This window comes from Coregonus lavaretus (assembly GCF_964263955.1).
Source record: "Coregonus lavaretus genome assembly, chromosome: 23".
Taxonomy (NCBI): Eukaryota; Metazoa; Chordata; class Actinopteri; order Salmoniformes; family Salmonidae; genus Coregonus; species Coregonus lavaretus.
Window position 1 is genome coordinate 28,326,221 of NC_140010.1, and position 12,772 is coordinate 28,338,992.

At 41.6% G+C, this 12,772-nt stretch overlaps 1 protein-coding gene across 4 annotated transcripts in view; it reads left to right on the forward strand.

The window, feature by feature from the left end:
- Positions 1–1,030: 1,030 nt before the first annotated feature.
- LOC311150725 (enhancer of polycomb homolog 1-like) overlaps positions 1,031–12,772 on the forward strand; it is a 39,253-nt gene continuing 27,511 nt past the window's right edge. The window contains exon 1 of one of the 4 annotated variants that reach the window (XM_084188246.1): positions 1,031–1,248. In XM_084188246.1, coding sequence (XP_084044372.1) covers positions 1,120–1,248 — 129 coding nt within the window. In that variant the 5' untranslated portion in view covers positions 1,031–1,119. Of the gene's footprint in view, positions 1,249–5,603; positions 5,693–7,231; positions 7,732–12,772 lie in introns of those variants that run through there. The other 3 variants (XM_084188248.1, XM_084188247.1, XM_084188245.1) reach the window with 3 other exon arrangements.

The following is a 12,772-nucleotide window of genomic DNA, read 5'->3' on the forward strand; positions in this document are numbered from 1 at the left end:
TTGTGTCATGTGTCCTTGCTTTATCTTATTGTTAGAAAGAGATACCAGTGGAATGTAGCCACGGTTACAATGGCCAAGGAATGTTTTGCTCACTGTGGCCTAGGCCTCTGATCCAGCTTTCAACTCACTGCTCATCTTATGCTACCCACATGTTTTCTACAGTTTAACAGATGCATTTCACCTGTTATCTTTGCCAATTCATGCATTTTCCAACTCCGAATAAATCTCAGGATAGTGTCTCCTGATCTGAACAACAGAAATACAGCTGCCACTGATTTCAGATGACTGCACTTGCAGTCTTGCTGCTGCTGCACTGCCTAATGAGTGATGAGCATTGCAGATACTGGAGTCATATGGCATCAGCACTGCCACTGTAGCCAGGGGGGAACAAGTCCATTCCACAGGACACAGTTGGTGCTGAACATTGGTATCAGGAGTTGGAAGCTTGGCTCCAATGTAGGTTGGGAGAATGCCCAATGGTTGAAATTAGTTTTCTGTTGTGTTATTAAAATGTCTCCCTTGCAAAAGAGGTCTGACGTCAGTGGGTATTTCTTGTTCATTTGTTTTTAGTTTTGTGAATAGTTCCATCAAAGAATTAATAAATAAATAATTTTATTTTTTTCACTGATTTATGTCGAGGTAAGTAGTGTACAGATTGACATCCCTCCCTACCCCAACCTGCAGTCAGGCAGCATGCAAAGAAGATAATCATCATTTCCGTACTGCAATTGAAAAAGACTGCGTTTCTGTGTCTGTTTCAATCTTGTATGTTAGGTGGTCTATTCCCAAGGTAATACATAGAGGGTATAGAATACCGTGTACAACAGATGGAACTTTCTCGTTTTTGAGCGTGAGCTCATCCAACCCAGTGTTCTCTACCTCATTGCTCTCTACAGGTGATTGGTGCCAGCCTCCGACCAATCAGGATGCGTCTTCTATTGCAAAGTTGTTAACCCCCAACAAGAACACTTCTCCTAGTTTTGCTAGCTAATCTTCTTGAAAATAACAATTCTAATTATCTGATCTCAATACCGTATTAGTTCGACGGCGAGAGGCTTTCCGATACGATCAAGAGAAATACGATTTTTATTTTTCTAACAAAAAGCGGAATGACGTCTCATGAGTATTTTACTGCATGGCGTTTGCAAAACGATAACGTTACACTTACGCCAGCGTCTGTCCTTGGCTTTTGGGGAATCACTCATGATCATCAGAAATGTTATCACCCATCCTGGAGTCAATTTTATGGTAGGTTTTTCAGATATCTTTGTATAACTGATCGAAACAACTGTTGTGTGAAAATCGTCTTGTTTGCAGGATAGTTAGCTAGCTATCGTCACAATTAAATTGAATGGCTAATGTTAAGTTGGCCAACCACCGATGTCATGACTCATGTCAAGTCAATCAGCAAGCTAGGCTACTAGTAACTAGCTACGTTAACGTTAGTCGCCAACCAGCTCCATTTTTAGCTTGGAAGCTAGCTAACGTTTTTAGTTTGGTTTGCGATTAAGCGTTATAAATTGTCGTTTGCTTTCAAATGTTGTTCTGACTTGCGAAATGCTACATGTATTTTTTATAGTCGAAATAGTCAGAAAGAAAGCCAGCTAACGTTAAGTTACAGACCAAATTCATGACCTCAACGTGTCATACCTAAATCTGGTGTAAACTGTACAATTATTTTGTGAATTGGCTTATACATTTATAACCACTAATTGTCATGTTCTAGCTTGGTAAGGAAGGCAATATTTGATAGTTAACAGTGCCAGCCAACTACCAGTGGTCTACAAAGGAACTGCACATTCATATTTGAATTGTTGGCTAATGCCAAGTTGTTTGGAATGTAGGTAAGTAACAGAATAAATCAGTGGAGTGGCTTGATCAGATTATTACTAGCCCTGGCACCTGGATGTCAGAGACAAAACACTAGGCTTGTCCTCAGTGGTGGAAAAAGTACCCAATTGTCATACTTGAGTAAAAGTAAAGATGCCTTTTAATAGAAAATAACTTAAGTGAAAGTCACCCAGTCAAATATGACTTGAGTAAAAGTCTAAAAGTATTGTTTTAAATATACTAAAGTATCAAAAGTAAAAGTATAAATCATTTCAAATTGCTTATATTAAGCAAACCAGACTGCACCATTAAAAAAAATGTTTAAAAAAATTAATGGATAGCCAGGCTCACACTCCAACACTCAGACGTCATTTACAAACGAAACGCGTGTTTAGTGAGTTCGCCAGATTAGAGGCAGTAGGGATGACCATGGATGTTCTATTGATAAGTGTGTGCATTATATGGAGTAAAAAGTACATTATTTTCTTTAGGAATGTAGTTAAGTAAAAGTTGTTAAATTTTGATAAAGTACAGATGCCCAAAAAACCTACTTAAGTAGTACTTTAAAGTATTTTTACTTAAGTACTTTACACCACTGCTTGTCCTAGCTTTCGAAAACCCTTCTCCGTATGTAGGGTTTTCAGCGGTTACATTCGCTATGTGAACTACAATTCCAACTCAGTGTTAACGTTTCAAAACGTCAATCGTCGCTTTCAAACCGATTTTCGAAATATGCTGATATTCTCCTTATCTTTCATATCAGCGAGAAATCATCTTTAAAAAAATATATATAAAATCACTTACAGTAGCAGTTTTACTCAGATACATAAGCTGTGTGCCTCCAGTTGATGAATTACACTTCTTCCCCAGTTACGTTTACACACAGGTGTTCGGCGCTAATTAGCACAGGTGGCCGCCTATGTCTTCCGTAAACAAGCAATGTAACATGGAGATATGGCCATGTGGGAACACTAACCCAATAAAGGTGTGTGTAGTAATTTAACTTTTTTTTAAATTCTCGCTGAGATGAAAGATACGTTACTCATGTTTCCAAACCCGTACCACAAGCGATGTGTTTTAACGTTCAGAACTTTAAACTCCCCCGACCAGAAGATACTATCGTCAATGTTAGCCTCTATAATTTTTTTGTATTGTTTATTTAACCTTTATTTAACCAGGTAAGCCAGTTGAGAACAAGTTCTCATTTACAACTGCGACCTGGCCAAGGTAAAGCAAAGCAGTGTGATAAAAACAACACAGAGTTACATATGGGGTAAAACAAAACAAAGTCAAAAATACAACAGAAAATATATATACAGTGTGTGCAAATGTAGCTAGTTATGGAGGTAAGGCAATAAATAGGCCATAGTGCAAAATAATTACAATTAGTATTAACATTGGAATGATATATGTGCAAGAGATGATGTGCAAATAGAGATACTGGGGTGCAAATGAGCAAAATAAATAACAATATGGGGATGAAGTAGTTGGGTGGGCTAATTTCAGATGGGCTGTGTACAGGTGCAGTGATCGGTAAGGTGCTCTGACAACTGATGCTTAAAGTTAGTGAGGGAGATAAGTGTCTCCAGCTTCAGAGATTTTTGCAATTCGTTCCAGTCATTGGCAGCAGAGAACTGGATGGAAGGGCGGCCAAAGGAGGTGTTGGCTTTGGGGATGACCAGTGAGATATACCTGCTGGAGCGCATACTACGGGTGGGTGTTGCTATGGTGACCAATGAGCTAAGATAAGGCAGGGATTTGTCTAGCAGTGATTTATAGATGGCCTGGAGCCAGTGGGTTTGGCGACGAATATGTAGTGAGGACCAGCCAACAAGAGCGTACAGGTCACTGTGGTGGGTAGTATATGGGGCTTTGGTGACAAAACGGATGGCACTGTGATAGACTACATCCAATTTGCTGAGTAGAGTGTTGGAGGCTATTTTGTAAATGACATTGCCGAAGTCAAGGATCGGTAGGATAGTCAGTTTTACGAGGGCATGTTTGGCAGCATGAGTGAAGGAGGCTTTGTTGCGAAATAGGAAGCCGATTCTAGATTTAACTTTGGAGATGCTTAATGTGAGTCTGGAAGGAGAGTTTACAGTCTAACCAGACACCTAGGTATTTGTAGTTGTCCACATACTCTAGGTCAGACCCGTCGAGAGTAGTGATTCTAGTTGGGTGGGCGGGTGCCAGCAGCGTTCGATTGAAGAGCATGCATTTAGTTTTACTAGTGTTTAAGAGCAGTTGGAGGCTACGGAAGGAGTGTTGTATGTCATTGAAGCTCGTTTGGAGGTTTGTTAACACAGTGTCCAATGAAGGGCCAGATGTATACAAAATGGTGTCGTCTGCGTAGAGGTGGATCTGAGAGTCACCAGCAGCAATAGCGACATCATTGATATACACAGAGAAAAGAGTCTGCCCAAGAATTGAACCCCGTGGCACCCCCATAGACTGCCATAGGTCCAGACAACAGGCCCTCCGATTTGACACATTGAACTCTGCCTCGCCTGGTTCACCAACTACTTCTCAGATAGTCATTTGAGAAACCAAGGCTATTTAGTCTGCCAATAAAAATGCGGTGGTTGACAGAGTCGAAAGCCTTGGCCAGGTCGATGAAGACGGCTGCACAGTACTGTCTATTATCGATCGCGGTTAAAATATCGTTTAGGACCTTGAGCGTAGAAACCGGATTGCATAGCGGAGAAGGTACGGTGTGATTCGAAATGGTCGGTGATCTGTTTGTTAACCTGGCTTTCGAAAGGCAGGGCAGGATGGATATAGGTCTGTAACAGTTTGGATCTAGAGTGTCACCCCCTTTGAAGAGGGGGATGACCGCGGCAGCTTTCCAATCTCTGGGGATCTCAGACGTTATGAAGAGCTGGTGGCCAGGGTAGTGGTAGCCAGGTGGAAAGCATGGCCAGCCGTAGCAAAATGCTTGTTGAAATTCTCGATTATTGTAGATTTATCGTTGGTGATTGTGTTTCCTAGCCTCAGTGCAGTGGGCAGCTGGGAGGAGGTGCTCTTATTCTCCATGGACTTTACAGTGTCCCAAAACTTTTTGGAGTTAGTGCTACAGGATGCAAATTACTGTTTGCTTTCCTAACTGCTTGTGTATATTGGTTCCTAACTTTCCTGAAAAGTTGCATATCGCGGGGGCTGTTCGATGCTAATGCAGTACGCCACAGGATGTTTTTGTGCTGGTCAAGCTATATCTGTTCTTAGTTCTGTATTTTTTGAATTGGGCATGCTTATTTAAGATTGAGAGGAAAGCACTTTTAAAGAACAACAAGGCATCCTCTACTGATGGAATGAGATCGATATCCATCCAGGATACTGATGGATACTCTGGCTGGGCCACTCCTGTGTTGTCTTGGCTGTGTGCTTAGGGTCATTGTCCTGTTTGAAGGTGAACCTTTGCCCCAGTCTGAGGCCCTTAGCGCTCTGGAGCAGGTTTTCATCAAGGGTCTTTGTACTTTGCTCTGTTAATCTTTTCCTCAATCGTGACTAGTCTCCCAGTCCCTGCTGCTGAAAAACAGTTTGCCCAGTTTGGTTCCTAGAGTAAACAGTTGTTGCAAAACATTTTGCAACAGACAATGTTTTGCAACAGAATCTGAGCAATGAATACACCCAAGCACTCCTCATCTGAGGCACGTTATGATTTCAGTTGCTCTTTGCAATTGGAAACACTATCCTAGTCCTATCAACATGATGACCCCTTTAATTACCTACACTCAAAGGAATGACGAGCTGTTTTTTTATTCCCACTCAGATCCCAATGATGCCTTCTTTTGTAATGGTTGACGCCGAGTGGAACCTACAACTCTTGGACCCTGGCTAGACGCGACGTCTGCCATTACTGTAGGTAAGCCCAGAGAATGTCCTTATAATATGGGCTTTAGTAAAGCACCAGATGCCTCTCGGCTTGGCATTCAGGAAGTATTGGGGTAAGGCACAGAGAGACTAGCATCCTGTCCAGGGGGTGTACTTGTACATTAAGCTGCCTCACACTACAGAAACAGGAGATGGGCTCCTGCCCTATGGTAGCATGGCTGATGCGTCCCACATGGTACACAGCAAAGCAGAGCTGTGACACATTTGTCTGGACAGGAGCCCGTTGATGGTGCAATATTAGCAGTGAAATTGGCTTGAGCTTTGGTTGGTTTTCTCAAACGTTAATCTAATCGTTTTTTAAACCTCTCGTTGTATTAGGAGGTGGGGCTTGGGTGCTGTGTGGGTGTGTGAGTGAGAGGCACAGGATAACCAATCAGTAAAGCACAGCCCCCTTCATTATCTACACATTGTTCCTACAACATCAAGGAGCCTTTAGACTGTGAAGGCGGGAAGACTTCGAGTTTGGTGTCAGCCAGACTAGCCTTATTGACCATTCTGGCTCGGACAAGGCTTACTAACTTATGGCACCGGAACCCTTTGTTTTGAGGTTCTTATCATTTCCAAATATTTGAATTACACACAAGGTTGGTGGCACTTTAATTGGGGAGGACGAGCTCGTGGTAATGGCTGGAGCAGAATGGTATCAAACACATGTTTTCCATGCGTTTGATGCCATTCCATTCGCGCTGTTGCAGCTATTATTATGAGCCCTACTCCCCTCAGCTGCCTCCACTGTTGAATTACTATGGGACACACACACAGGTCAACAGAGGACCACACAGTTCGGTTGCAGAGGGCCACAGTTCTAGGGTTGATCACACCACAAGAGGGCAACATTGTCAAACGTTGAAAATATTTTCAGAAGCTGTTCAATTCACCTTACTGGTAGTGACTAGTTTTTTTAATTTTTTTAAATTAATTTTTTTAATTAGACTAGTAATTTAGTGAGTCTAGTAAATTAGTATATTTTACATTTTACATTATACTTTGGTTATTTTCAAATAACACTTGTAGTTTAAGACTCAAGGGTTTTATATTTTTGTTTAAACTTTTAAGAGCTATGCTTGGCTTTGCATCAGCAAGATACAGCAAAACGACTTCAAATATTTGGTATCATGCTAGAGCATAGTAATGCAAATGTATCATCATGTATGGTTTGTTAGTTATTATCCATGTCTTCAAATCCCAACATATTTTATCAAATTTACTAACAGCCCCCCTCAATGTTCAAATTACTCGTAACAAAAGTGAAGGATAAAAGGTGCATGATAATACACCAAGTCTAATGTTAGAGACAATAATTCAGAATTATTAGTCACTGATGATGAATTAGGCAATGTAGGCTATTTAGAGTGCAACCAATTAGGGACATTCAGCGAAATAATCTGTTGTAGTGTCAATGCCCCTTTTGTCATTGCATTCCAAATTTAACCTGAAACGTATAATAGTTAGCTACTTGATGTAAATCTTTTATTTGACATGTTTAGATTTGGGGGGCACGTCCCCCACCGTCGCGAACGCGCACGCGCTCGGGACCGTGTGGGAATGGCTGTTCGATGATCGGTGGGTTGGGCTGCTTTGAGCGAACGGAGCGTTAAAGAGTTTTTAATGTCCGCCATGTTGGCCATGGCGTACTGAACCACCGATAGACAGCGAAGCCTCTGAAAAAAAGACCGAAAGAGAGCGACCAAGATCCGGGCCTTCCCGGCTCCGTTCGCGACGCCCTAAATTTAGCTTCAATCAGTCGAACCGTAGATGTCAGAATAACGCACAGATTCATCCATGAAAGCACAACTCGAAACCGATGTGAATTTAAGGAGATCGGATAGATTTATGTTGCATCTCGAATTTTAAAAAATGAGTAAATTATCGTTTCGGGCACGGGCGCTGGACGCTTCCAAGCCACTACCCGTCTTCCGTTGTGAGGATTTACCCGACCTGCACGAATATGCATCTATTAACCGGGCAGTGCCGCAGATGCCGACGGGGATGGAGAAAGAAGAGGAATCGGTATGTTTTATAGTTCGAAAATCTGCAAATAAACATTTCTCCTTATTTTAATATTTTGAGGATCTCCTCTTTTTTTCTGCGCATGTTAGCACAAAATGGCCGCACATTTTATGTTAAAAAAGACGACGAAAATGTGGTGTAGATACCGTGCTAACAATAAATGAATACATTTTCCAGATCACTAAAGATGAATTATTTATATATATTATTCGATATTCTGGTTTTAGTTGGTTGTTTTCGCTGGAGATTATTTTCTAAGTACAAAGGAATCACGTGACTCCCGTGAATCCGACATTTTGTTGACAGTCTTTGGGATGGGCCTTGTCTGTCGGCGTAATGGCAAAGGACGGGTGCAAGGGGGAGCTAATGATCAGAAATTATTTATGTGCCTGTGTGAAGACGATACTGGCGGAAAAATTAAAACATTGCGTGCCTTGCATAGAGAAGGTCCCTGTTTTTAGATTAAACAAAGCTACCTAAGCGTGCACGCAAACTATGTATTGACTCACATGCTGAAGTATTAGCCAACGGATGGATGAGAGCAATCACTACTTGGTCCACTGTTTTGCTTTACTTTTAATTATCATATGATTGGCTGATTACAATGTGTATTTTTCATGCCACCTAGGCTAATATTTGGCTTTACCCCCAATGTTTCATGTCCCAGCAAGTGTTGGCTACGCACGTGGCCTTGTTATGCTGTGGACGTTTGTACCTGTCAAAATGACATGTAAGCCTCGGTGGTGTTTTTGTAATGAAATCAAAGTTTAGTGGTCGTGTACACAGTTTCACAGATGCTATTGCGGGTGCAGCGAAATACTTGTTACTAGCTCCTAACAGTGCAGCAAAGATGTCAAATAAGTACACAAATAATTATCAGAAACAATAAATCATGCGTCTTGGGCCCTGTATGTGTTTACATTTCAATGCAACTTGTATAACCTGCTTTTTAGTTGATTTAAATGTATATATATATATAGTATCTATACATGCCATGCTTCAGTTGAAACATGCCCCCTTATTTAATGACCGTTGGAATATGCTGTCAACCCATTTCTAGGGATAGCCTTCTGTTAGTTGAGGAACGCGCAAATCTGTCGAGGCTGGAGTTGAGTTTCGATAACTGCTCAATTTGCTAGCAACAACATTGAGTCACCACCATCAGTCGATTCATGTAAAAATGTAAATTCTATGTTTGTCCTGTACAACTGCAGTCATTTCGCGTGTGCTTCAAATTCATACTTTTAATAAAAACTAATGTCGAATTCAACCACTGACTTTTTCTTAATTTGTGGTGCTCAACTCAATTGAATCGGCCAGTGCAATTTGGGATCTCTGGGACGTCCATAGCTTAACCCTTACCTAACCTGAACTCCTACATAACCATTTAAAATGTCAATTTCAATGGGGACGTACAAAGGATCCCAGATAGCATGGATACAATTGAATCTCGCAAAAAAATGTATATTAAAAGTATGAATTTCACCACCCTGCGGAAGGACAGCAGTTGTACAGGACACAGGTACAGGTAAGTGTTTTCAGAATTGATATTTTTGCAAGAATCGACTGATGGTAACTCAATGTTGTTGCTAGCAAATCCCGTGACCAGTTATCAAAACTCAACTCCACCTCAATATAAGAGAACATAGTTGAGCCTTCCTCAGCTAGCCTTCTGCGTGTGAAGTTATAATTAAGGTGCGATGCTCCCCCTCTCCCTGCAGACCTGTTTTCATTTAATTGCATATTTCGACTTGAATGTGTTAATTTATTTATGGCCAGGACATATCTTCATGACACTCCTCTATTACACAATGTATCTTATTGCTCTCTGAGGCTTGGTGTCAGCCAGAGGTTCAGTGTGTTAGGCAGCCACCACAGCTGTGGTAAACTAGTGGCACGCAGTGCACAGTAGGAGTCCCAGCAAAGAGGCCCCTTTAACAAATAGTGCCCCACATTGGAGGTGTCATGATACCCATAAAACCTAGCTGTCCAACAGGGAAATGGTTCTAATGGCTGCTAGGTTTTATGGATATTATGACTCATACTGTGATACTCTTTAAGTCTCCACTCCAGTCAACTGAAATGTACTGTTGTCACGGTAACAGAATTTGGACTTCGTTACCAGGTTTAGTATCACAATACTTGATACCATCAAGATAGAATGTACCAAAACGATACAATGGTAAAAACAAAATGGCATATTAACCAGTCACATAATGGCACTTGATGCAGACATAAACTCTGCTACAGCTCTGTTCAATTGTTGGGCATCTTTTGAGTTCAATATCATTACATTATAATTTTTTGCGTACATTTTTCAGACATCCATGTATGCATTAATGAATCAATCATGCAATCAGTTTGACTTTGGCAATCACAATCTAACTACATAACGGTTATCATTTATTTGAATGATCAATCTCTATTGATAAACTGGGTAACTCAAGATGTAGCCTAGGCATAGCCACAATATAGGTGAATGCGTATTCAATAGGCGTGTGTGCATGCATTTAGTAATTGAGCTTGTTTTTGCTGATGTCATCTGTAGCCCCATTATCCCTTATATTTTGGACTTATTTTATTGTACTGAACAACATTTGCATAGAAAAAAATGTGCGCTGTCTTTTTAACCAGTAATGACATCAAGGCAAGAGGGGAGTGGCCTGTCGGAGGCAATAGAGCTCACCAGCTTGTACTCCTAAAACCGGGAAATTAGTTAGAATCTGGTTCGTTCAGCCATCCCTATGGGGAAAGAATAGGGTTTTGGAATAAACACAGAAAATAAGGTCTAAAGTTAACACAGGCTTAGATCTTATACGTTTGGTTCTATGAGATAATACCAGTCAGTTAACATGACCTTTATGAATTATGACAACTGTGCTTTTTTTAAATAACAAATTCACAGTGATGTTAGCTGATGAAGATTCTCATAGAAAAAAACCTATAAGATCTCCTAAGCCCATGTTTATCAAATACCTTATTTTCAGCGGTTATCTAAAAACCCTACAAAAACACAATTTCCCTCAGGGAAACGAACCCACATCCCTGCCGGCCAAACCCTCCCCTACCTTGGACGACGCTGGACCAATTGTGCGCCGCCCATGGGTCTCCCAGTCGCGGCCGGCTGCGACAGAGCCTGGACTCGAACCAGGATCTCTAGTGGCAGCTAGCGCTGCGATGCACTTGTCCAACGAACCATGGCGGAGTTGGTGCCTACAAAAAGACGCCATTACTATTTCTCTCCATAGATCATCTTTGGGAGAAATGTGAGGGAGATATACCAAATAAGTTAATGAATAAAGATTTAGGTGGCAATAAGCTTTGAAATCAGCTTATTTTGCGTTTGCATACAGTGCATTAGGAAAGTATTCAGACACACCTACTTTTTCCACATTTTGTTACGTTACAGCCTTATTCTGAAATTGAGTAAGTAGTTTTCCCCCTCATATCTACACACACTACCCCATAATGATAAAGCAAAAACTGTTTTTTAAATACATTTTTTGAAATTTCCTATAAATAAAAAACTGAAATATCACATTTTACATAAGTATTCAGACCCTTTACTCAGTACATTGTTGAAGCACCTTTGGCAGCGATTACAGCCTCGACTTCTTGGGTATGACGCTACAAGCTTGGCACATCAGTATTTGGGGAGTTTCTCCCATTCTTCTCTGCCAATCCTCTCAAGCTCTGTCAGGTTGGATGGGGAGCGTCGCTGCACAGCTATTTTCAGGTCTCTCCAGAGATGTCCGATTGGGCTCAAGTCCGTGCTCTGGCTGGGACACTCAAGGACATTCAGAGACTTGTCCCAAAGCCACTCCTACGTTGTCTTGGCTGTGTGCTTAGGGTCGTTGTCCTGTTGGACGGTGAACCTTCGCCCCAGTCTGAGGTCTTGAGCGCTCTGGAGCAGGTTTTCATCAAGGATTTCTCTGTGCTTGGCTCCGTTCATCTTTCTCTCAATGCTGACTAGTCTCCCAGTCCCTGCCACTGAAAAACATCCCCACAGCATGATGCTGCCACCATCATGCTTCACCGTAGGGATGGTGCCAGGTTTCCTACAGACGTGACGCTTGGCATTCAGGCCAAATAGTTCAATCTTGGTTTCATCAGAGCAGAGAATCTTGTTTCTCATGGACAGTGCCCTTTAGGTGCCTTTTGGCAAACTCCAAGTGGGCTGTCATGCCTTTTACTAAGAAGTGGCTTCCGTCTGGCCACTCTACTATAAAGTCCTGATTGGTGGAGTGCTGCAGAGATGGTTGACCTTCTGGAAGGTTCTCCCATCTCCACAGAGGAACTCTGGAGCTCTGTCAGAGTGACCATCGGGTTCTTGGTCACCTCTCTGACCAAGGCCCTTGCTCATTTTGGCCGTGCGGCCAGCTCTAGGAAGAGCCCTGATGGTTCCAAACATTTAAGAATGATGGAGGCCACTGTGTTCTTGGGGACCTTCAATGCTGCAGAAATGTTTTGGTACCCTTCCCCAGATCTGTTCCTCAACACAATCCTGTCTTGGAGCTATACGGACAATTCCTTCGACCTCATGGCTTGGTTTTTGCTCTGACATGCACTGTCCACTGTGGGAGCTTTTATATAGACAGGTGTGTGCCTTTCCAAATCATGTCCAATCAATTGAATTGACCACAGGTTGACTCCAATCCAGTTGTAGAAACATCTCAAGGATGATAATGGAAACAGGATGCACCTGAGCTAAGTCTCAAAGCAAAGGGTCTGAATACTTATGTAAATAAGGTATTTCTGTTTATTTTTAATAAATATGCAAACATTTCTAAAAACCTGGTTTTGCTTTGTCATGGGGTATTGTGTATAGATTTATGATGAGGGGGAGGGAACTATTTCATCCATTTCAGAATAAGTCTAACGTAACAAAATGTGGAAAAAGTCAAGGGGTCTGAATACTTTCCGAATGTACTGTATTATCACAAACAATGCTAGCAAGGAAAGTTAGCCTACAAATCTAGAAGCTACCGGTACCTTCTTGCACTGTAAAGTGTTATAGCCTATATGGACATTGCTTTGCGAA